Source organism: Diadema antillarum, unplaced genomic scaffold (assembly GCF_040938485.1).
Source record: "Diadema antillarum isolate AM-2024a unplaced genomic scaffold, OU_Dant_1.0 seq00001146_RagTag, whole genome shotgun sequence".
NCBI classification, from domain to species: domain Eukaryota; kingdom Metazoa; phylum Echinodermata; class Echinoidea; order Diadematoida; family Diadematidae; genus Diadema; species Diadema antillarum.
In genome coordinates this window covers 691216-718647 of record NW_027271958.1, presented here as the reverse complement: position 1 = coordinate 718647, position 27432 = coordinate 691216, and the positions used below count along the sequence as shown (strand labels likewise).

At 38.3% G+C, this 27432-nt stretch overlaps 1 protein-coding gene across 1 annotated transcript in view; it reads right to left on the bottom strand.

The window, feature by feature from the left end:
- Positions 1-4506: 4506 nt before the first annotated feature.
- Positions 4507-27432, bottom strand: part of LOC139744191 (contactin-2-like) — a 49441-nt gene continuing 26515 nt past the window's right edge. Inside the window, exons 12-19 of the mRNA XM_071654642.1 lie at positions 18570-18713; positions 17797-17867; positions 16223-16454; positions 15183-15298; positions 13522-13708; positions 13003-13115; positions 11556-11739; positions 4507-11019 (exon numbers count right to left, since the gene is read on the bottom strand). Of these exons, the coding sequence (XP_071510743.1) occupies positions 10907-11019; positions 11556-11739; positions 13003-13115; positions 13522-13708; positions 15183-15298; positions 16223-16454; positions 17797-17867; positions 18570-18713 (1160 nt within the window). The 3' untranslated portion in view covers positions 4507-10906. The remainder of the gene's footprint in view (positions 11020-11555; positions 11740-13002; positions 13116-13521; positions 13709-15182; positions 15299-16222; positions 16455-17796; positions 17868-18569; positions 18714-27432) is intronic.

Here is a 27432-nt window from a genome sequence, read left to right as displayed (position 1 = left end):
TTTGTCAACTAAAGTCTCGATAATTTACAAGAAAGAGGCAAGGGCTAAACAGAGAAGTTGATCTCTCTTTGAACGAGGCCGACAAAGACCAGGCTTTGTTAATGGCGGTTCCTGCAAACCACTCCTCGACACGCCCATTGTGGGAACCGGGTTTTGTTGTGCCGTGAAATCTCCCAGCTGAGGTCTGGCCTAAATAGCTACAAACTCCGGCGTCCTAGAGCTGCCTACACCTTTTTCTCGTTGCTCTGCGGCTTGTTTGCTGAGAAACATAAACAACCAAAATTATGATATAAATGAATTCATTAAAAAAGGACTTCACAGTCCTGGATCTCTGCTAGTATACCATGGATTGTATACTGCATAATTATTACCTTCGATGTTGGCGAAACAGGATGAATCAGTCATTAACTTGCACGTCGAAAACGCAGCCTTCTTTTTGGTTTCAGTAAGAACGACAGTTTGAGAAATAAAGTAGTATTGTCATGTTTCCTAAAAGATAAGATTTTATTTGGTTTTTTTTTCTGTGAACGTGTACTTGTGCATGTAGAATGCATGTCTGCCAGTTTGTTGACAAATTCTTTTAAGTGAAATCAAGAAGAGAAGAAACATATCGACAATTCACAAGAGCTAAGATCTAAACATCCACTCGTCGATTTTGACTTGACATTCAGACTGTTGTCACATTCATGCGCCAAGACTGTATTTTACGCCAGCTGCTAATAAATATCACATAGTCTTCGGCTCTTGAAAGTTGAAAGTTGCCACTACGAAGTATGGCCGTCCCGCTTGGAATATTACTGGTTCAGAAAATCCCTCGAGAAAAATAAAAAACAGAAACAAAACAAACATGAAAGGGCCGTTCGTGAAACATTAAAGGGATAGCACGTTTTTGGTGGTCAGGGTGCTCCAAGAAATTCATGTTTGTTTGTTTGTTTTTAGTTTTGTTTCTTAATCAAAGGCTGAAATATCTGAAAGTGTTGGATTAGGGTTCGATTGTGTATGTACTCAGAACACGTCAAAAAGTCCTTCAGGGGAGGTACGAGTAAGCAAGAAAAACAAACTGGGCTCTGATTTCCTCGCGTCGGTCGTATAGCTTAAATACCATTAAATAACTTTCCACTATAACCACTACTTATTCTTGCTAAATACGACCATCCTAGTCGGTTATATTCCGCAGATCAAGCACTCGTTTGTTTAGTTTCCTCGATTCTTCTCTCGGTATTGATGTGTCAAGTCATTTCAAGCCTAAACCAAACCTCTCTGCTTTGGTGGGGTGGGGGGGGGGGGGGGGGAGGAGGGGTAAGGGAGAGCTCACCCCGAGACATTGATCAGTCCCACTCCCATCTTTTCTTCCCTTCCAAGCACACAGAGATTATTACACCTCCTCGACAATACTCGGATTGCTTGGCAGGACCCTCAACAAGCATTCGTCATGAAAACACTCCTTTTTTTCCTCCTAAAAAAAAGGTCTAACCCCTCGCTCCTTTGAAGAGGCCGACAAAGTTCGAGACAGGGATCATCTTGTTGTTTTTGTCGCCAGTTGTTTGGATCGCTTTTCGAACCAGACCCGGCCGCGGTAAACGCGTTATTTCTTGAAAGGTATGTTATTCTAACCTCAAGAAATGAGCGGCCTATTCTTTACTTTCACCAACAGACAGAAATGGGAGCGGGAAGGGTCGGACAATTGTTTGATAGATTTATTATTCGCGTCGAAGGGAAAGGGGGTGGGACGATGGGATGACGGGGAGGGGGGGGGGAGGTTGCGGTTTGTGGTTAGTACACTCATCAAATCACCCACACACAGAGGAGCCCAGTTGATATGATGTTTGGCCAAACGGTCCGTTTAACAGTTTTGACACTCCATCAAAGGCATTTTCCCCTCTTTTTCACCGGCTGAGATATCTAACGCGTCATATTTTGTATGATACTACATAAAAGAAATGCCACAATATTGGCATCATGCGGTATAGATTACGACCTGCGTGGTAAACTCTGTCTCTTTAGCAAGACGAACCTTTACATCTCCACTTCTTTGAACAAGCCGAAAAATCCCCCCCCCCCCCGCCATTCGCGTACCTCTCTACAGTATAAATCATTAGACCTTCAAATGAAAACATCCAGGAATGGATGCCGAGACCATTTCGGAGTTATTATTGGTTTCTAGATGACATTTTGATCGAAAAATCGACTAGGCAGGCCTTTGCTCTATTTCTGTCCCTTCTCATAGTTCGTCGCCGTAATGTGACACTGCTTGTAAGCCATAGTTCACTCCTTACTGTCAGCCCGACCCCGCTCTCCCCCTGTCCGTCCTGTTCACATACTCGGAGTCTGTCTCCCCCACCCCCTTCTCTCCATGCTTTGATCATGTGACTGCAATCAAGTGCTTATGTACATCTTTGAGTGCAGGTCACACACAAAACGCAAAATGATCAGACTATAAAATGATCAGGTAAGGCGATCGGCTAAAGACAACAAACAGACGCAACAAAGTCAGAGTGCATGACAGCCGACGATCTTGCAAAATCTGTACTTAATTCTGACTAGAGATGGCGCTAATCTCTACCAATTCATCTCTTTCATCGTTTTTCTTCTCTTGGTTTCATGAATCTTCACTGCTCTCCCCTATCTCCATGATTCTCCAACATTCAACTCCTTCCTCTTCCTCTTCCCTTCTATTTCATCTTTCCCCTTCTAACGATGTCCGAACATCCTACTTGATTCTCACACTATTCTTCCTTACCACTCTCTGTGTTCCTTTCTCTACCGTGTCCACTAGTGCAACTTCAACCTCTAGCCCATTACTGTCTCCCACTCTTCACTTTTTGCCCTCCTCACAACCCCCATATGTCGCTTCCCTCTTCGTTTCTCCTCTTTCTAGGCTCTTCTGCCAAACAACGATCCGGTTAAGGACTACATACACATGGTGTCACCGCAAATCTTTCTTCCTCAATTCATCTTTGTCAATGATGATTTTCAGACTTTCACATTTGAACAACTATAAATTAGTTAAACTGAGTACAGAGTTTCAGAATTTATAGTAATTGGGATGAGGCATGAGAATTTTTGAAAATCTATAACAAATTGCAATGAACAAGGATGGTGACATGGCAGCCTCACCATAAGAATGCATGAATTGGGGCTCAAGGAAGCAGATTAAAAGAAGAAGGCATGCATAGATTCTTCACAGGTGAACTTGTTGAGCAAGTGGTGTTGTAGTGGAATTACACTGCTACATTTCTGAAATATGTGAGGCTCTGATGTTATCAACACTGTTCAGTGTAATTTGTTTAAGATCTTCAGTTTACTCTGCTCAAGAACCACAACAAATTCCACGAATCTATACACGGAGCTGTCAATTTATGTACTACATGATGTGAAATTATGAAAATCGTCTGGAATGCCCCTTTAAGAGTATGTATACCTACGAGGGATTCATCTATTGACAAGCCACCATAGTTATTGTAGAAAATGTTTCACAATTGACACTTTACATTTCACGGATTGATGATCTCAGTGGGGGAAGGGTGCAAATACTTCCAGTCCCATAATAACAACAAACCATTCACAGCTTCTCTTGAATCATGCAACTTTGGTTTCCTGCCAACATTAACAATGTGGGGGGTAAAAACTGATTTTTAGTAACAAGGTTCGGGAGTTCTCTGTCAGGTGTACAGGTGTGACAAAGAGAAGAGAAGTAAAGAGAGAGAGAGAGAGAGAGAGAGAGAGAGAGAGAGAGAGAGATAGAGACAGACAGACAGACAGAGAGGGAGGGGAAAAAAGGAGGGAGAGAATATCAGTTGAGAAAAATGTTGATATTCCAGAAAGCATATAGAAAACATTAGAATGAGATAACACAAATGTGCACACACAACTACACACATATTCTTAAAAGATGCTTCTGCTTGGGATATGATAGTTTGCTCAAGGTAACTGGTCATATTCCATTATTTGTTTCTGAAAAAGAAAAATCTTTTTTTTTCTGATCAATTGACTAATGGGAATTGAAAACCATAAAAAATAATTAAAAATTAGGCTCCATGTAGTGCATTGGTGCATAGACAACATCCGAAGATAGGTGTAAAAATTTTCAAATTTCCCCATTTCAATAATAGTGTGAAAACTTTTTGCCCACACACACACACATACACACTGTGACATACACACTTCCTTTTTGTACATTCAGTTAATTGTATACCATATGTGCATTGTCAGAAAATTTGAGAAGCTGATGCATTGTATAATGTATTTTGTGTTGTTGGAAAACAGGAATTAAGAACATCTCAAAGCTCATATAATTTTCCCCCATATATTCGAACACATTAGAAACTTGAACAACTACACTTCCTACTTCCTTTGAAGGAAAATGTGAGGAAAATTTGAAATAATTCCTGAAAAAAGTCAACCTTCGGTCACAATCACTTTAAACACCACTTGTCAGAAATCATCACAGAAGTATTGAATGTTACTGAAACACTTTATTTCACATTTATTTGTACACACCTCCAATAATGCACAGGAGAGGATAAAATGACGTAACAGTGCACAAAATACAGTCAGATGCTCAAGGATTAAAAAACCTGAGAAATATGCGACATTAATTCAAATGGATAGAGGACAGCCCATTTACAGTCCTCCCCGGCTTGATGGACTCTACTTCCTGATCTCTTTACTAACTATACCCAGTATTGGTTGAGAGCTTCATATTATACTAGAAAAGCAACATACCAGTCTATAAATAGAGACAATAGCCAATGTTTGCTCTCATAGTTGAAGGTCATAGAAATCTTTAAAAACTGCCAACTCTTCCCCTGTACAAAACTTGTTGTGACCATTATTAATATGCAATGTGAGTTCATGTTGACAAGAGGACTCAATGAGACACGAAGTCTGTCCAGCCTTTGACTCAAGAGGGCAGCCTACTACATGCCATCTGTATCCTACTCCACTCTCCTCACTCCCTCCTTTTTTATTCTTTTTTTTTTCGGGTGTGGCTTTTAAAACATGTTCCAAACTGTCTCCAATTTGAGTCACCTGAAAATCTGTATCTGGCCATTCTTCTGTATATCATTCTCACAGTTTTTAGTCAAGACAACCACACATACAATTCCTCGTAAACCTGTAACTTATGGAGTTGTCTTCATTAGTGTGCATTGAAGCAATGACACAATCTAGCCACAAAGCGAAGATGGCATTTATTAAAGTATAAGAACACATGCCAGAATTAACCATGAATCTGTCTAGTGGAGCAGTGTGATTCTTGTCAGAGCAATTCCTTTTTATCTCTCTCTGTTAACTCCCAAATGAGATTCACCTAAAACGTTTGTCCCACTAAACTGTATAGGAGGTATCCGGCTATCTCCTTGGCTCATTCACGTTGCACAAAGGAGTGAAGCCACCATGCCACCATCTTACCAGGCACACTCTATGGGGATTTGCACACATTTTCTAGCAGATATTATCACCAAGATCATGCGATGTCACAAACTCCAAACACAAAAAAATGGGCGATGTGCGTGGTAAGATGGCGGCACAGTGGCTTCAAAGCGACTAGCCTATGAGGTATCCAGAAACCTCCTGTAGAAATCAGTGGTTTGACCATCAACCTGGTCTGCATATCACACACAGTTACCTGTAAACAAGCCCTGGGGCCACTCTACTCTTACTGTCCTGTTTGGACTGAATTAGCAGAAAGATGTCATTTTTTTTTTCTGAAGACTGTCCAACAAAATACTGTTTTTCTGCACAAGTTTGACATGAATTACATTCATGTAATCATGGCAATATTTCCTAGAGAATTCACAATTGTCATTTGTGGAGTGGAATAGAGGGAGGAACAGTTATTGTCCATTATAGTTGATGTGTATGCTTGTACTGAAAGAAGATATGTAACATTAGAATATCAGTTTTCAAAACAAGTTAAGGCCACAACCCCAGAGGTAGGGCTAACTGCCAAAGATCTAACAAGATAATCTGATGCTATCTGGATTGACATTTGACTACTGGATTACTAGGAATTACTCTGAGGAGATATACATTTTTTTGTCATGTCATATCATACAGTGTTGGTGTATATTCATAATTGAAATGGAACAAATCAACCTCTACTCCATAAAGTCTAACTTGACATCATTTGATAGAAACAATTTTGTTCCCCAAGTCAAGCCCCATTCAAGAGGTAAATGCAGCAATGAAAGGTGATAAAATTAACACAGAATTAATGAGAGACGATCATTGTCTGTTAAATCCAGAGCCTAACATCATAAGCACATTTTGCATACTTCATTTCCCCTGAAGTCTTTCTAGTAAACTGTACACCCCATTTTCAATCATCTTATTGTCAGCTACTCTATTGTGTAATTTGTACTGATTTGTATGGTATCAATACTGGGTATCATCTTTGTTTTGTTTTGCTTGTCATTTATTTATATGCTCCCTTTTTGTTTCCTAAATGAAGGAAATAAATGAAATGAAAAAAAAAAAGAGTTTCCCCTCACTCCTCTGACTCCCTCCATGTAATCACAGAACAGGTGACAACAGGAGCCATAGACTCTTCCATGTTACTATGTTACAAAAGTCACACAGCACAACTCCCTTTGGCAAAAATCATATCCAGAAGTAATACTGAAGCAAACAGGCGACACATGAAATAAATCATTTGGAGTAAAAACAAAGGAGTTAGTTCTTCAGATACATGATAGAATGTATAAAGATGGCTACATTCACTTCGGTTTGGAAACACTCATGATATCACAGTCAGTAGCACAGGGGAGAAGCTTATCAATACATAGAATCTGTGAAACGTAAACTGCATACTAAAGAAGACTTTGAATTTGTTCTGCTAAATCCTACAGATATCTATCGAGTTCGTAATCTTGGAACATATAGTTAAGTATGAAAGCAAATCATGAAATACTCATATGGAGAGCGCAATGGAAGAAATCAATAAGCAGTTGCTCATTTCAAAAGGAATTCAAATTTTGTACACAAATGTGACCCATTCCAGTCTTTAGATCTTGTTATTGCCAATGTGGTGTAGACAAAACAATTCTGTATGCAGACAGAAAATAGCAAGTGGAATGTGATAACAACTGATTTCAGAACAAAATTTGCTACTGCATATGTAAACAATGAAATTACATGATTTTTTCACACCAGAAACACAAAATCATGCCTTTATAGTAACAATTCCCAAACTTTCTAAAAAGTGGATTACATACACTGTGTTTCCATTAACTTTATTCTGGCTTCCAGGAATTAACATACGAATGAAAAAGGTCCTTAGGTAAAAACATGAAACTGATATGATAGTGAGTAAGTACAGCTTTTACTAATCACATTCGTGCTGCACATACTAACTAATGCATCACCTTGGCAAAAACACAGCATAGTCCAGTTTTGAGTAACAGCCAACACTCGTAAACTGTATTTAAGTCACATGCTAATATAACACAACACACCGGAAGAGTGACACTCGCCGTTTGCAGAAAACACCAAGACTAGATGCGGGCCATGATCTTTCATAAATGGTAGACTCAGCATGAAATCATTGGATGTCGTGACTTCGCGGAGGACAGAAATGCCCAGTCTTCTAGCTCTACTTACTATCTACAAGCAGACACAAATACTCGCGTCTTTCTTGGTCTTAACATCGTAACCATTCAAGGTGCTAGCTCCGTTTTATGAGCTGTCCACATATTCCACAACAGAACTTTGCGATTGGTGGTATCGGGCATGACAGTGATTTGAATGACATCAGTCGTCATACTTCTTTTTTCCATCCTGGTTGAGTCATGACCTCTTTGATATACAGGTAATATTTCGGTCATTTCTGTCCATGCTGCAGCCATCTTCAAGATCAACAAGAAGACACCACATTTTAGAGCAACACTTTCACACCATTAGTACAGACTGAATATGTCATTTCCTGAGGATAAATCCTCACTTCAGGCTTCTCCAGGACTAGTTTTAGTCTTGATCCACCAAAATACCTTACAAATGAAGGCTTCTACTGCCAGCAACAAAAATACATGGCTTCACATCACGAAATTTCTCTCATACTTCGACATGGAAAGCTATACAGCTATCATACACTTCACTACATGCTTGACTATAATGGTTTATCATCTGAACACATACTAGTACATAATGACCTAGGATTCTAACAAGCTAATGTCACAACTGAGGCACCAGTAATATATGTATACTCTTATCATCATAATTATATATCTTACATCTCCCACAATCAGAAAACGCTTTCTGCTGTCGGTCATCCAGAGTTCTTATTAATCATTGTGGATGATTCCACTCAGATAAACAAAAATCAAACGAAATATGCTTACTTCTGCAGTAAAAAAAGAAAAGAAAAGAAAACATTAAATTGACTCGAGATGACATACACAATGAGACTGAAAGTCAAGTCATCAATTTGATCATAATCAAGCCTCTAGTCCCACTGGGAGGATGGGTTTGATATCTTGAGGTACATCAAGTCTGAAAACAAAATATTGGTGCCATTTCTGATGGGCTTTGGAGGCTACTCTGGGGGGTAGAGAGACTGACAAGCATTCAGTGGATCTACACTCTTCATTCAAAAAGAGGTACTGATGACAGTCTCTTTCTTGTCCAGAAAACTATCACATGATATCATAGCCTGACATTTGTGAAGTTGTAATAATAGGACAAGAGAAAGGGCGGGCATTTTGAGCTGATCTTTAAATCCTCACTATGAGACGATCTTGAAACCAAAAGATGGGTGTGGATTTGGTTCTCTGCTCAGGAGATACAGTGGTAGTGGTTCCCCCTGATCAATCAAAGGTCATTGGTTAAAATCCCCAATGACTGGGAGCCAATAACGCTACCTTTGCTTGATCCATTCTGTTATCTATGCATTTGTGAAAAAAAAAAATGTTCATCCTCTTTTCTCTGAATTAAAGAAAATTCAAACCAAAGTGTGAAGTCACAGAATCAGACTTCTTAAGTTAAAATCAATTTTTTCAAATTGCAATGCTGCAAACTTGGGCACAATGAACTCTTATGATGGACATAATAAAACATACCAATATACCTCCTATGGTTATCAACAGGGCTTTTGGCCCCTAGCTCATTGCAAATATCTTGCACTCTATTCGGAGAAATTCATATGAAACGTAATACAAAAACATTCTTTGCACAAGCTCAAAACAGTACTGATGCACAAACTCAGACTCCAAAATAGTACTCAGCCTAAAAGTACAATACAAAAGTAAACATAAAGCTCCTTGGGGAGGATAAATATTTAAGACAATGAATATTTCTTGCACTTCTATCAAAAGGAAAAACATGCTCAACAAAGTGGAAGAAGCAAGATATGCAGATGATACATAAGTTCCTTATTTTCTATCTCATCATTATGAATTCTTTTTTTTTGCTTGTTGTCAATGGCTGGTTGCTACGGAAACATGCAAAGGTTTTCATCCTAAGTTCAGCCAGACAGCATGGCAACTAGTATGGACACTGCTGCCACCAATGTTTCCTTTGCTTTACATTGCTAAGCACTGCAACTCAACTCTACAGGGCCAGTGAAACACCAGAGACAAACCAGTTATTATGTGAAGACATGGAAAGTACAGTCCAATGAGAAATGCTTCAGTAATGGAGAAAATATGTGACCCGCTACAACAAAAGGATCCTAAAGTCGCTGATGGGTGAGCCAAGAAAATCGAGTTTGAAGTCAGATCATCAAAATCTGTCAAAACGTTCGGATTTCTGTTTTTAACATAATTTTGTAGTCTAATGTATCTTCTATCATCTGCCGAAATTTCGAAGCTAAATGATCATAGGAAAGGCCTGAAAATAGCATTTTTCTGGGCCATGCTTGGCTTGCCCGTCAGCGACTTTAGGATCCTTATAATTGTTGTAGCGGGTCACATATGACACAGGACAAGCCCCTAGGCTTTCTCTCCAGACTCATTCAGACTTGGCAATTTTGATTTGTCCATACTCAGGGCTGACCAAATGTGTCTCATACCATGTGACATAACTTGTTCTCACTCAACCCACACTGCGCTGATATAAGTTAAACCAATTTTCACATAAGAGTTCAGAATCTAAAGTGCCATTGTATACTGAACCTTACGTATAATGCAGCTATATGTAATCATGATGGAAATTTTAATCTAAATGAGAGACAATAAAGCAAAGATAATGACTGATACCAAGATATTTCTGTAAAAATAATCAATAAAATATGCAATGCTTATATAACTGCACACAAAAATCATACAATCAATATTGCCCTACTTGAGTATAACAAGTCATAACTTGTAGTACGTAACAGTAGTATTCACATAGTTCAAGCAACATGTACAAAAAATATTTCTGCAGATATTTGCAGGTATAATACAATGACGTGTAACAACAACAACAGTCATGCCACAAGTAGATACACTCACATCCAGCACGCAACCCACAACCAGTGGCTAAAACCAGCTTTTGATACTTTGTACTTGCTATGACTACACCTACCATACTCACACAGTATGTACATACAAATAGACCACTACAGGCTCATTATATCTACACAGTCCAGGACTGGATTCATGAGTTTTGAGACCTGAAAGAGTCTCACCGTACAGAATGCACAAAGAGCTGAATTCACAGCATGCTGAAAGTGATCAAAGATGATGGTCACATCTGACCGCTCCCCTACTTGTGACTTGTCCAAACTGATGAGGGACCTGAAGAAAATTTTCAAGATTTATTGACAGACGTCCGTATGGTTACTAGGAAAAAAAAAATCCCACAAGACAATTCAGTTTTTGTATCCCTTTGTTCTCTCTCCAAGACTGAGAGTGACTCATATTGTACTGATTGTTGAGGCTGAAAGCCTTCGTGTTTAAATGTAGAGTGCAGTCTGGGTCGCTCCAATTCATAAGAGGTGATATATCGAATGGGTGACGGCTGTAAGAAGAAGCAGTGTCAGGGAGAGAGTTTGTACCGTGCCGCTACCTCTGTCACCGGTTGCACCTGTTCTTGTGTTGCCTGTAGGGGTGGGGTGTATGAGACAGAAGAAAGGTAATAAAGAGACAATATAATGAATGACTATACTACATTTCAAAAGTAAGACACGGCAAACACAATTTCATCAGCCCCGCATCAATAGCCCTGCATCATTAGCCCTGCATCATTAGCCCTGCATCATTAGCCCTGCTTTTCTCTTTGACAGTCTGTTTATGTGCTAGGTCATTGACATTTCGTGATGACTGTCTTCACACGGTTATTCACCTGATACATTACCATACATTTATACAATTATACTGGTAGTAAAATTCATCAGCCAGTGAATCGCATCTAGGGTACGCAAAGACTGTGTGGAATAGAACAGCGTACTCCAAGCACAAACTTGTGAAATCGTTGATGTCGTCATGTCATATCATGTCAATCATCATGTCATCAAAGGAATAGAAAAACCAGATGGTTAGAGAATAGGAGCACTGTAGTAGCCAGATGGATGGCTGAATTATGCTGACCAGAGCACTGACACATCTCATCCTACAGCTACCACTGGCAAGACTTACCTGTTGTGACTTTCTCAGGCGGTTTACTAATGGTGCCATCACCGCCAGCGCTATAGCCCTGGACGGTGACCAAGTAGGTGGTGGCAGTGTCCAGATCCTTGATGGTTGCTCTCGTTGTCGAGGCTCCCTGTACGGTCAAAACCTCAGCATCATCCTCGTAGATGCCTTCCTGCCGGTATCGGATCTGGGTCACAAGAAACGGACACATTATTGACTGTTATGATCATTTCAAAGTTTGGGTACAATATTCACTGAATCGGATTTAGCAATTAGGTATACCCCATTAGATGCTCCAGCATTTCTGAACTCTGTATGAACAGACAGTTGGGCCCTGGAAAGCTCCAAAGTTGTGCCCCTCTCGAGGCTAGGCATTGGAGTGCTCCTGAAGCACTCTTAACTCTGTATAAATGGTCACCAACGTTTAGAGTGCTCTGGAAGTGAAAAGCGGTATGCACTGTGCATACAGATTATATGTTAGTAAGTTCCTGCACACTCGAAGGTCACCAAGACAGTTATGCCCCTCTCAGCCACTTCGCATGCAGTCTCAGCGAGCAGCGATTCTCTGCATGAACAGACTCAGAGCATTTTGGGAGCACTCTTGGGCCCAACTGTACAAATGGGGTATTAGTAACCAATCCTACTTGCAGTATACCAAGAACTTCTGTTATTAAAGGGACCTCCAGGGTAGGAAATACTTTTGTTCACTTCAGTAGCCATGTAGCGATGAAGATGATTTACTTATAATGACTAGAGAAGCACTCTGAAAGCGCAGACCTCTGCCAAGCAGGTTTTTCCACCACTGATCTTGTTCTTCCATAGAGATCAGTGATTTCCATTCATACATGCATGCTGAAAATAGCCCACTCTCCCTCGCACTAGCAGAAACTTGAGCACGCATTTTAGTGCATGTATGAAAACCTAAAAAATACACAGCTTGAACTCCCAAGTTCATTGACCCAACCTGCCAAAATATCGAAAATCCTTTATAAAATCCATAAAAATTCCCAAATCACGACCAAAATGTAATCACCTGTTACTTGTGTCATTCTCAACCTTTCCTGCAAGTTTCTTCCCAATCCGTTGACAACTTTCGGAGTTATTTTGCACACGGACAAACCAACGCCGATGAAAACATAACCTCCTCCCTTGGCGGAGGTAATAAAATTGGAAGGTTTGCTAGTTGATCAAACATAAGGTACCTAATAACCTCTAATTAAGAAGAAAATATATCTCACAAGAGTGGTGATGTGATTATCACTGATACCTTATTACAACTTAATTTTTGACTTCTTTTTTTCTTGATTCTGAAGAGTGTATGGGGAGATCTATGCAGAGAAGGCATTTTATCCTCAAATATCAGTGGTATTTAGATCTCTCCATAGGAGAGAGAGACAAGAGACACAGAAGAGACACACGGGACCAATCAGGCAGAGGAAGCAAAGATCACCTTGTATCCCTGAAGGTTCTCCTCCGCTGAAGAGGTGGTGATGCCCCTCCACTCCACAGTGATGCTGTTACCATCTGCTGTTAACCTCACATCAATTGGACTTTGCTGTGGACCTGAAGAGAGGACACACTCTGGGTTATATAGGTCTTCCATGCCTGACATAGCTCTGGAGCACAAGGGTGAAGTGATTAATCACTTCAAAGACATTCTGCATAAGTATTTCTTTGATACAAGTTATGCTAGCATGTCATAAGATGTGAGTGTCATTAGGGACTGTATCTCACCGTATGACGATGGCATAACTCTAGATGTTTATTATATGGTGACATTAATTTCCCTCACTGCACTGCAATATCCTGTCTAATTGCTTGCTTTCAACAGTTTCTGCAGGCATATGGACACAATGTTTTGCCTTTAAAATCCTTATTGAGGAACTGTGACTAGGTTGACTTCTGTAGCTTTTTCTACATCCTAATGAAAGGAGGGGATAAACCTGTGATAGTCCACAGCATTACGTACTCTTTTTCAGGGTGGTGGCAGTCACGACGGCACTCTTGGGGCCTTCCCCACCTCCACTGTATGCCATGACGACGACAGAGTATCGGGTGTTTGGTTCCAAATCACGGATGGTAGCTGAAACACCTTGTCCCTTACTGATGGCAGTTGGTGCATTTTCTGGCTCCATTTCTTGCGTCCAATAGTTGAACTGTGCATGGAAGGCAGTAAACAGATTTACAATACATGCGTGAAAAGCAAAGATCAGTGTTTCAGTATTAAGCATCTGTCCATGTAGGATATTGTTTATACAGTGGATAATCATGCTACGTGGTCATTTGAGGTTCAAGACAAATTTGACCTTGATGCAATTTCTGTGCAGTGCCTCATTGATGGGTCTCACAAACAATAGTACATAATTCTCTACCTATAAGGGTGTCTGCAAACAGTAGAATTTACCTGTTCTACTGGAAGAGAGAATATAATTGTAATCTACAGTGTTCCAGCCAAAAGGAATCCCATTTCCCAGGATACCCCTGGGGTCCAAATGTGACCCTGCATCACAAAACCAACAAAAAGTCGCCAGACATGGAAGAGCAGACTCTAAGCTTTAAAATGATGTATAACTCAATTCAAATGGACTCCCCTACCCTATCTAAATACTGGAAAGAAAGCACACACTCTGGAAAAGTGTGAACTGAGAAAAGAGGCTCTGAAGTACAGAGTCTATTCAAGTGCTTAATCTTTACCAAGCCGTGCTAGCTGTGCGATGACAGGGACAAAACACAGGATGTAAACCACCGTAGCAACAAAATTGAAAGGATTATCGGATTATGATGTAATTGAGCATGTTCTATTAACACATTCTGTCCATGATTAATGCCAACTTTCAAAGTAGTAGCGTTATCCTTTCAAAAGTTATTGGACTTGAAATTGAAGAGTGTGCAAAGGATTTCAAAAAATGAAAAGGGGCCTCTAAGACATACCTGATCATTCTACTCTCCCCCCCCAAAAAAGGGTTGCAGGAAAACTGCTGAAAACACACTTTCCCAATTTAGGTTACGATCCCAAACTAAAGGATAATGTAGAAGGATAGCTCTTTCAGAAAATATGAAAAACTCAAGATTGATTCGGTTCACCCATTGCACCTTTTTTGAGCCCTTACGAAAAATCATTGGGTGCGACTTTTTGTTGGTTTTGTGATGCACGGTCACAAATGCGACCACCCAGCTCAAAACTAAACTCACAAGAAGTCACAGATTAGGATTCTCTGCAAAGGACAAACCAAACAATCATTTGGGTTAACCAATGCAAATTTGTTAAGCTTGTCATATACCTAGGAGAGTAATCTTTCTTCTACCTACTGTCAAAATTTGGTGGTTTAACTTGTTGAGGATGGGCTGATTTTGCTAATCAAAACGTTTCCAGTAGACACCTGCCCGAGTATACTTGGTTCTTGTCTCCATCGGGCTTAAACAAAATTGATACCAAGATACAAGCAACATTTCTGGACTACATTTTTTTTTTGTTTTTTTGACAGGCACTGCTTTTACTTGGAAATGGCATACATTTTTATTGATATTTCTGTGCAGCAGCTTGAGTGATCTTTATCTTTAAATTCTCTTTCTTCCCTTTTTCTATGAAACTGCACCTGGTAAATGTATCCCAAATGTGTGGTGACCTACCTTGTAGCCCACCAGCTCTCCCTGGAAGCTATCAGGGTCCACTCCTGTCCACCTGGCAAACAGGCTTGAGCCAGACGCACCGGACACAACAAGTCCAGTGGGGGCGCTCTTGGGTGCTACAAGGCGTGGAAGAAAGAGACAGGGTTAACCATGGGTCCATACCACATGTTGGCATTTCAAGGTAAACCCACAACATTAGCATATTGTTGCTGGGTTGGCAATTAACATTGTATCTCAAATTTTGATGAAAATCACATTTTTTAAATTACTTGTCGAATAATCAGTTAGGTGATGCCCTATCCAAATCCTACCTACCTTATCCCCAAAATTGAAGCCATCACAACATGTCAAAGAAAAGGCAATCCAATTTGTTATAGGGGTCTGGCTGTTGTGTGTTTTTTGCTCTCCAGAACATTTGAAATTTTTGAGGTACGAAGTTTTATTGCTCCAACAGCAACATGTTTCCTGGTAAGTGAGAAATGGTTTTAAGACAGAGTGAACATTGTCCTTTTCAAAATCAGTATCTTGAAATCAAAGTGTAAACCAACTTTTAAACATATCTCTAGATGTATTTGGGCAATGTGCAAGGCTTGCAGTTTTTACAACAATGGTAAAATTGATATTACAAATCACTTGATTCATGTATCTAAAGTATCAAAGCAAACATGGTTCAACAGACTACAGTCACAGGGAATGACAGGTAACATATTCCACAGGGTTTTTTCATTACCACTTGGAGCATACACAGAACACCAAGAGACCCCTGGCAACTACTTTCATACACATTTTTCGTTTTGATATTTATTATATAAAAAGAAAGCCATAAAAACCTATGGAAATTACCACTGTGTCCCCCAAATACATCTTCAGGCCTTAGTATATGTTTTTTATCGAACAGTGCAAAGTCCTCATATCAAATTTTGAGAAGATGCATTGACTGCAAAAATGTAACACTAGAAAGGAAGAACAAACTTTAAATAATAGGGATAGCCTTTCTAGATTTATTTCCAAGACAGAGTCATCTGCTGGTTCCTTCTTACCTTCCTGGTAGGAGTAGATAGTCACATAATCGCTCCAGGGACCTTTGTCGACGGAGTTTGCAGCTCGGACTCGAACCCGATACTGGGTGTAGAGTTCTATGCCTTCTGTAGCCACATAGACGGTGGCATCTGACACATCGACCATCTCTTCACTGGGAACTTCGCTCTGGAGCTGTGTCCACTCCACATAGTACCATACTCTTGCAGCATTCCACTCTGATGGTGGGAAGGTCTGTCAGAGGTGAGGTAAATTTAAAAACTTGCTAACAAGTTTGCATATCTTATGGCTTAAAAGACACTAACCATACTTTACTCTTGTCAAGTACTGTATGCGCTGAAATTTTAACAGTGGTCTTATTCTCGTGAACTTTACGCACAGGCTCTCGGTAGCGAAAATACCAATGTAAGAAGATATTGACAGAAAAAAAAAAAAAAATTTGCCCCGAATATATGGAACGCTGGCCATGACAAGTCTAGGCTGGTGTTGGCATATATGCCCATGCTGAAGCTGAACGCTACTTGCTATTAAGCCCCCTGCTCAAATCCTTGAAATATTAGTACTTTTTTGAGAGAGAGATTTGATTTCATTTCAAGCAAGGTTTTAACAAAATGGTTTGTTTGAGAAGTCATATTTTCCTCTGAATTGATTGAATATTGACTTGTCCTTCATTTTGCTTTAGTTCACACATGTTTTGTGTTATCTAGCAGTGTTTTATAGATACTATGTCCATTGAAATCATTTGCAATTCAGCCTCTGGGTGCAAGAGTTTCTAATGACTGAATAAAGATTCCATTATGAATGAGGAATTGATGGATGGACAATTTACAGAGGAAATCCAGCCCAAATATAGGTTAGTCTGATGAAAAGAGTAACATTTTACGAGTTCAACGGTAAAAAATTGACTGCAATCAGATGAAAATTAAGGAAGTTTTGATAATTTCTCAAAAACAGTTTTTATACAGTGGGTATGAATACGCAAATGTGTGAGATAATCATGTCATACCCTCACAATTTTCCATTGATCGTGTACAAAAAAAAAAAAAAATGATGAAATTTCAATGTTTCTGTCATTGAAATCTGAAACATGACATTATTCTTGGTTGAATAACTTCAGAATAGTGATCAGTTAGATATATGAGGATTTAAGCCTCGGGCATAATTGCGTTTGAATGAAAAACTTGAAATTTCAAAACTTTATGTACATACTATATGGTAAGTTGTGAGGGAATGACATGCTCACTTTGCCATTTGCATATTCATATTGACTGTTCAAGAACTGTTTCCCCCCAAAATAGTGAAACTTCAAAATGTCATAACTTCATTATTTTTATCAGATTTTGATCAAAATCATACCGCTAAACTCGTAATATTTCACTCTTTCTTATCAGACTAACTTATATTCGGACTGGATTTCCCCTTTAATGAACATATGGCTGTACTGATGCATAAATGAAGGAGGAATACATGGATGGATGAATGGATGGATGAATACTTGAGTAAATGGATGGATGAATAAATGAGTACATGGATGCATGAACGAATGAATGAATAAGAAGGCATGGCAGCCACTCACATCCCATGTAATCCTGAGGTCGCCTTCATTTCCTCCACCCCCTCCAACATTAGTAGGTGATGTCGTGGGTGCTGCAAGAAGAAAAAAATGAAGCAAGGAATATTCAGTACATTTCAGTTCATTCTTTTGATTGAATATTTGCTTAAAATCAACTGTACATCAATACATCATTACAGTCCTAATCAAATCAAAATATTTCTACATTTTGAAGAAGCCAAGTTTAATCTTTTGTAGGCCCAAAAAGGAGGTGGGGGAAGTATACTAACACCTGATATGCCATACACAGATGGAAAACTAAGAAATGTTGCAGACAAATGAAGCTAGATGTGACAACTACAGATGCAAAATAATTCAGAAGAATTATATTACATGATTTTAATAAGCATGCTCTGCTAACTAAAGTAAATCAAGTGCACTATTAAGAAATCATCCATTCTTGTCAAGTACATGATTATGGTATGTTGTCAACTGTCGTATGACTAGATGACACATTTTGATGAGCAATCCCTTTCAACTGTCTTCCTTTAGAATATGTCAATTTAAGAAGTTGGTGCCCTCACAAAGCATATGTCACTATTTTCAAACAATTTGATGAACAATTACTGAAGCAGATCCCCTCACCACCACCACCACCACAGACTCTTGAAAGAAACATCTGGAGATGAAAACTCTGATTCAAGTGAAAGTTCATAGCTTTCAAACTGGTTGGAAATTGAGTGTTCTTAATTTCGATATCAAGCAACGTGACTGTTAGGTCAAGCTTCTGAACTTACCAGCCTCTGCAGTCATCTCATCAGCATGGACTGGGCTACTTGGAGTTCCTGCTCCTATTTGGTTGACTGCAAATACTCGGAAAGAATAGTTACTGTAAGGTTCCAAACCTGTCACCATTGCTGGACCTTGGTTATCAGAGGACACTGGAAACAGAAGAACAAGCAAAATAGATTATTAAGCCAGTTCACTGGAAAGTTAGGTTATTTGTTGCTTCGGTTTGGCAAGGTTTGTTAATCTTACCTAAGATAACAAACCTATTCCTTTGGCCTATTTCATATTTCTAAAGCGCCATTTGAGAATAATTTCCTATATCAACAGGATTTGTAAGCTCTTAGTGCACAAATTAGCTATTAATCTATCAAGAGATTTCTAGACCAGGCATGAAATAATCCAGACTTCTCTCTCATCTCGATGGGGTGACAAGACCTCGTATCTCAAAAATGTCAAAAAAATTTTTTTTGGCTTAATGGTCAAATAATGGGTCAAGTGATGTCTTGGCCAAATCCCAACTGTCTTACTCCAAAAATGAAGCCACCATGACATGTCAAAGGAAAGGCTTTCCCATTCACTACAGTGCTTTGGCCGCCATGTTTCTTTGCTCTCCTGAACATTTGTCATTTTTGAGATACGAGGTCTTGTCACCCCAGCGACGATATGCCATATATTTAGCGAGTCTAAATTTTCGTGAATCGAGACTTCCTGATGATTTCACGAGTGGTTAAATTCGCGATCGTGGAGTGTACTGCACGGAGAAATGTATATGTGTCCGTCACATTCATATCGGGATCAGAGTCATCATTTTCGCATGTCTTTAATTTCGCGAATAGTACCGGACTTGTGAAATTCGTGAAAATAAAAATCTCGTGAAATATTCGGTGTAAACAGTAGTTTACTCTGCCTTCTTGGGATGCAATGTCTTTGGAGTTTAAAATGAAGGTGCCAGAAAGATGAATCCTTTGTAAGTATATCAGAAAACATTAACATAGAGTTCATTCATGCATGAAAAAAATTTTCAACTTGAATCTATGCATCTATGTCATCCACAAATCATGAAGTCATAAATGTTTGATTTACACTGAATTCATTTTGAGTGTACACTTTCCAAATATATCAAACTTGACATGGACACAATTAACTGCACTGCAACAGTAGTCAAAATTGTACTGTGTGATTATTTTGTTGAAGTGAAACACCAGTAGATGATTTTTGCAATAACAATTGTCTGTTTAGTCTAATCTCTTAGGAATAGAGATGATTTGGGGGAACTGTCTTATTCTGACAATCTGGATTATAGTTTGAATTCCCGGAAGTGGGAAATCAGTCATTTTTTTAGATGCAGTTAACATCTATTACAAGCCAATTAGCAATCAAACCTGATTCTAAATCCATATTTCATGGCAGCTCTTCATAAACTCAGGGTATCCATGGTACTGAAACAGACACATCACCTCCTATGAGGGACAATTCACTCAGTTTGTGCTAATAAGAACATCTGCACTTTTTTAACTCAGCTTGACTCCTGGATACTTAATCTCCTTGCCTCCACTCCGTACCAAACACAGTATAACATGCAATCCTATGGACCCTTCATAGTGTGAATGCTGTCCATTTTTAACCATTCAAACAGAGGAGAGTAATGTGTTCAATCCATCTCTTAATAATTCAGACTATGTTGCTACAAACTTACAAATCTTCAAGATTTGACAACAATTTCAGCTTAAGACTAATGTGAAAATGTATGTGACACTTCACTTCTTAGACCTGAATTGAATAGATAGTTTTGTTGCACCGATGGAATAGAAAAGAGTACACATGCTGAAAGATTAAACAAACCTAGAATATAATGCATTCATCACTCATGTTGATTTTTGCTGTCACTTCATGGCATGAAGCCAAAGATTTGGATTAAAGGTCCAGTTTACCTTTGGGAGCAGTGATTTCAAAAATGTTCAAGATATCACATTTGATGCATATGTGTAGGTCTGTTGTATCACAAAACATCCTACCATATACAATTTTTGCAATAAAGCCTAAAATATGAGGAGATATCAGCATTTTTCTCAATAAACCATAACTGTATACGGTTTAGTCTGAAAGCATTCTTATTATAACTATTGTTCACATTTTGTGTATTTAACAATACTTAACATCGATTATACGGATTCAAATTTTTACAGTGGTTGTTTCTATCTCTAACTCACATTTTAGAACTATTTTGAAGCACTAATGTTGGGTTTTAGTTTCATCTGCAAATGGTAAATTATGCCTTTAAGCTTTATGATCAGTTTACCACCAGGAGCACTGATGCTAAAAAACAATCCAATAGAATGTGGAAGAGTTAGAAATACTGGACTGCTTGTAGGCAGGCAAAAGAAAGGCCCTACCTAGAGGTATATCTGGCACAGCAGGGAAAATCTGCCAGCTATGTCATCTTGACATGTGTGGGGCACTCCAACACACTTTATATATGACAGCTTTGTCATAATACTTACAACAGTAGATGTCAAATTGAAGTGTAGAAACCAGTGTATAAAAATGAAATCCTTAATCTTCGGAAATCAACATGTGCTGAAAGTTACCATGCAGAGTTGTAAACACATTGAAGTACAAAGTGCATTGTGAAAGGAAATTGTAATGAGTTGTAATTCAAGTCAAAATTGGTGCTCTGCATTGCTACAAATAAGCAAGGTTTGCTGAAGAAAAAAAGAGAGATAATTTTCGAAATGCTGTTCTAAAAGTTGTTTTACGACACACTATTGAATAATTTCTCTTTGATCCACAACATGCACCACCTACTGGAATGTGCATCTAGGATCCCTGATCTACTGCACAAAACAGCATGAGTGCGATACACGAGGTGAAATCATATGTCAGTGTATGTGCATCAGTGTTTGTTTGATGATACATTTTTATCAAATGATTACTGTATAATTCACCGTACTAGCCATAGTCCAGATGCACTGGTCTCTGACAAGCAAGAAAAAGTGTTCACGAAAATGTCATCTTTACAGGGAAGAAAACCTCTCATAAGCCGTGGTCACACTGGAAAATTATTGCAACGTTAGACATCGCAAAGTTCTTGAAGTTTTGATTGCCAGCGTGACCGCAAACTTCCCGAAAACTTCTCACAAAACTTCCCACTCCAAATAGGGAAATTCCCCTAACCCCGGCCAATCTTCTCGAAGTTTATGCCGTCTTGACGCTGGCAGCTGAAACTTCGTGAAGTTTGTCGTGTGACCAGTCCATCACCTGTTTGTGAGTGGGGTCCTCAAAGCACATGCCCATTGGGGTGTATGTGTGTGCATTGTTACATCACAATCACAAGCTGTCAGACAGTGTGCGTTTTCTTCTAGGTTGCTCATGCATACCAGTGACCAAAACTTTGAGAACTGAAATTTCGAGATGTTTGGCTGCCAGTGTGGACGGATGTGCAAACTTTGCCAAGACTTATCAAAGTTTCGCTTAATTTTGACTGTGGCTATATACTTCTGATCCAGCGAGTATTCACTAGAAGTACATGTCTCTGGTTTACAGGAAGGGGATTTTTTTTTTGAACTTCAGAAAATGTGGCACAATGCTAAAATGGATGAACAACTAAAATAACAGAACAATGAAAAGAGCATAACCTGAAACTCAACAAACTAAAACAAAACACAGTTTGGTGACTTGCTATGGCATGGAATACACACTCACACATATGATAAGGTATGATTACTGTTGGGGATGATATTTTTTACAAATGGATGAAACATTTGGGAGTTCTGGTATATAATTTAATCATAAATGGATATACTGCCATCTGATTGAAGGACAAGGGTAAATCTATAAATACATAAATGGTACAGGGAGATTTGTGTGTGTGTGTGTGCATATATACATATATCTATATCATATATGTCTGTGTGTGTGCTATATAATTGTGAATAATCAGCACTTGGCATAATATTGGATACTACATTCTACTAACAAGAGGTTGACAAAATGTACAGGATATCTAGTTTATCCAGGGGAGCTACTAATGCATTCCAATCACAGCATACCACATCATCAATGGCTTCTAGAAACAGCACATCCCAATGTCTGACAAATACAAGATTCATCATTTGGAATATCCATCAAAGCTTTGATATCATAAAAATGCTTTTTAAAAACATTTACACAATATACATTATTTCACAGAACATTCACAGGAAACCTCTATGAACTAGAAAGCAAAAGAAAAAAAAAGAGAGAAATGGATGCATTATTTAAAATCAGGCATACTATAGCATACTAAGTAAATGGAATGTATTGCACTGTGCTTATCCCCCCAAAAAATTTACACATCCAAACATTTCCACTTAATGAACTGTTTGTGTAATCATTTTTATATGTGAAACTTAATTCAAAAGCAGTTTATTTATAAACAGCAGACTTCAACTCTCTTCACTAGCAGTCACATCAAAAAATAATCACTTTGATTTTAAGTCAAGGACCCTAAAATTTGACATATTCTTATTTCAAATGCAACCTTGGTGGAATATAAAAAAAAACATACATACAAACAAACAAACAAAAATATATGTACAGAAAGCCTCACTTTTTACAAGAGAGATTCAGAATATCTGTAGGTCTTGTGTCTGCTTCTATGTCATATGAGAAACACTTTTCAAGTGTCCACGAAGAGTAGTTTCCTGTACCTTATCAGCAAATTGCAAGCGATCAAAGCAAATCAGTTCACATTTCTTTCCTTGACCCCTAATGAATGCTGTCAAAGGATGAATTTCGAGGAGTGTTGTGAGTTTCATGGTGCTTTGGAGTAATTCCTGCATGATAGTCTGGTATCTAAGAGTCACTTCATGGACACATAAAACTCAGAACAGAAGTTCATCATTCATGTGACTTCTAGGGCTTAAAGAGCTACTGGAATATGCACTGGCACAACTAATTCAATCATTCCAAACCATTCATATGGACAATCATAAAACATGTGTGCAAACCTCCATGGCTACGTGGTCATTGCTAATATTCGAACCAAAGCATTGTAAAAATGTTGGCTCTAATCTCATTCTTTAATGAAATAGGTCCAGCAAGTTGATACCAGTCTATCTATCACACCAATACAGCAAAGCATTATTCATTAAACACTAAAAGTAGTTCCACAGCGGAACTCGTATGGAGCAATAATTTCATTGTGCATGATAACAATTTGACTCTGATAAATATTTCCATTTCTGAAATGATATAGGCTTGAAAAAGAACAGAGAATGAAGGATTTCAGAGGATTTGTAATCAATTGATTTTTTTAAATCTTTTTATTTCATTTGGCAAGGCTTAAAATCTGGGATTAGAGATACACCAAGCAGACTGTGATTCAAATTTTGTTATTACTTCCATACAAAAGTGGGGGCATCCACAGCAGTTTCTCTCTGAAAATGCAGCTATCAAAATGTAAGAACTGTATACCATGTGTCCGGTAAAGATAAAGGTAATACTTTCCACTTCTGCAGTGTCCTGATCTTTCAAACTCAATAAAGTGTCGATCAAGTCACATTCCTGGTCAAAGTTGAACAAATTGCTATGAATAGCTGTTCCTGCTGTGACATAAAAACCCCCTTTTAAGTTCTCATTACCAAGGTGCTATAGCTTGCTGCATGGAGACTGAAATGATTAACCACATGAAAAGTTCAAAACAAGTGCAGAATTTAAGTTTCTTCTTATATATGGATTTCAATACCCTAATTCCTATCTGGAAAGTCCATGCTTCAATTGTCAGGGCCAGTATTTGAAGTGTTGAGTCCAAAAATTTTGAAAAAAACAAACATACAAACCTGCAAATAGGTTAAAGCCGAGATCATATCTGGCTTGAAAATGGAATTCCAATCACTTGCACATAAGAGAACTGATCTTTAAAGTGAACAGATGTTGGAATGTAATCATTCTCACACATGTTGGAATGTAAATACAATTCCTCTATTGTACCAAGAGGCTGGAAATGTATAGGACATTAAAAATACATGATACCAGAGTCCACTTAACACCTGAAATGAATGGCATCTTGTAGAGAAGGGCACAGAGCTGGTATCATGATGCACAGGGTAGGTACATTGGAAACTTTACTTCCTTCTCAAGACTTCACTTCATCTGAGACAATTTGAACAGATCGTTGCAGTCTGAAACTTTAAGTACATCTTTTCTTATTTGACAGTCCATTAATTTTACCATCATTGGTAATATCTGACCTTAGTAATATATATAGCATATGACTGTGATTTCATATCTGTGGTACAAGATCAAAATATTACTTCCAACAAATCATGTGTTTGGCTGCCAGTGTATAGCTTTAAAAAAAAAACAACATGAGGGAGAAAACTTTATATTTCTTGGAAAAAGACTTGAAACTTATTTTGATATGGGAAAGAAATCGTCTGAGCTTGCTACCACTCACCACTGGGGCATTTGATTTGAACTAACAAAATATGTCTACTCTGGTCAGGAGTAGGACCTTTCAGTAATGTATACTTGGACAAAACACAGGTAATTTGAACAATCATAAGGCACAAAAACCAAAATTACACACAGATTGAGGAAAAGCAATCTCTGACTGAACTTGACTATGAAGAAAACATAATCAAATCACTCAATGCATCAAACAAAAATCTGTTTCTATGCTACTCACAGTTATGTTTGATAGGGAGGATTTTTTTTTCTTTTTTGTTTTTGAAGCAGCACAGATAATAATTTATTTTAAAAAAAATGAATAACATTCAAATACAGTGGTCTCCTCTTTAATCAGACAACCCGAGAGACTGAATATTTTCCACTCTATGAAGTGCTTGCCTACTATAGAAATTGAAAGTTCAGCACACTTAATTTGAGTGTTTGGTCTAGTGAAACAAAATATATGTTTTTAATCTAGCTTACTGTTGACACTTTCCTAACAGTGTAAAGTTAAATGGGCAAACACACACAAAAAACAACAACAACCTATAGATACATATATATAATTTTTCTAATTCATTTTTTTCTTGTCTCCTGCATTGGTATCCGAGTATAAAATGCACCAAAATCTCCACACCTTGCAATACTGAATGTTTGTGGTTTATTTGCATCTATGTAGTCCAGTATGCCTTGAAATGGATTCAAAAAAGGACTCTCTAATTAAAACCCAATCTCAGTCCCCAGGATGAGAATACCACTGTATCATTTGCTATTCATTGCTCCCATGCACGACATATGGTCCAACAGCTGAATTTCTCAAGCTCCAGAAATGCCTGTGAGGAGGTTTTTCAGAACCTTTATACCTAGGAGGAGATAGATGCATTCAGGCTCTACAGCAAAAAAAGAAAGCAACACACGGAAGGGGTTTCCAAAAAAACAAAAAATTGAAAAATCAAAAAATCAAAGAAATCAAATCAATGTTACCCTCACCAGAAAGGGATTCTTTTGGTATGCCTGTATGATAGAAGAGATGGTTAAAAGTGTGAGTTTCATGTTGGCTTTGTGATTATTTTTTTCATTGCAGACAAGAAAGAAGCTCTTACACACTTGGAGAACTAGTTTTACAAGCTAGTCATAGTTTTGGCTTATGTTTAAATGTTTGGTTCCTCGCATTTCTGTCAAGTCTGACAAAAGTTTTATATTCAACGGTGAAATGCCATTAATACAAGTCGTTTGCGTTAATTTCTTCGTCAATCAATTTGACATTTATATTCAGTATTTTTTGCCTTAAAATCAATTTCATCTTTACCTCTCTCTTCCTTTCTTCTTCCACTCCCCCCCCCCCCCCAAGGGATAAAGACACACTCAGCGTATGGTGCCTCACATCAGCAAACCCAGTGTCAGTTCCAATGTGTCTTGGCTGAATGGCATCAACTTCAGTTGACTAAACAAAATTGATGCACCATCTACTGTGAAAAAATTGCATTCTTTTGGTTTGAGAGAGTAGCACAGACAACAACCCCCTCAAAAAATGAAATCAAATAAAATAATGTTTTACATGACAGATTGGAAGATGAAATATGACAACTAGAGGGTAAGATTAAAACAATGGCAACATTAAAAAAAAAATCAGTGAAAATGTTGATCCGGTCTTTCCATGCATTGAATCAAATATCATATTTTGATAATTTTGTATGGAAGACATGAAGGTCTGGTTGGAAAGTATACTAACGTGACCAGCTTATGGACAACTGGAGGTCTGAAGTGGGCTAGATTTGAAATGTACAAGTGGAACTCAAATAGTTACATTTCTCTAGCTTTTACATAATGATGAAATTCCTGCAGATTTCTATTCCCATCTCATAATAACAAAGAACCTGAAAGGCTTTCCTTGATGATCAGAATGACTTAGTAACTGTTGCTGGGTGTTAGATGAGGCTGTTTAAATAAAGAAACTCTAAAAATGTAATTATGCTCATTGATATGACTGCAATTATGAATGGATTTGAGGAAATCTTCCCTCACACACACCATCTCTTTAAACTATACTTTATATCTTCATGTATCACACAGAATACTGAAGACAAGCTAATATTTCTCCCTTCCAGTAAGAAGGAGAAAAAGACGAAAAAAAAATACATTATGTAACCTTTGATTATCTCTAAGCTGCAATATCTGTATGGTTGGTGTATTTACTGGTATATACGTCTTTTCTGTGTGTGCATGGCATACCCTGACCACTCATAACAGGAGTGTGCTTTGAGTAAAACTCCACTTTAACTACAGCTCTTAGTAGCAAATGCATTGTTGGAGTGTGACCTCTATAACCCTATTCATACCTGTAAACCAATAATCACAACAGAGCATTTAACAGCATTTGTTTCAATTTTGCTAAAATATAGCTACTGCTACTAAAATATGGCATTTAGCACTGGACCAGAA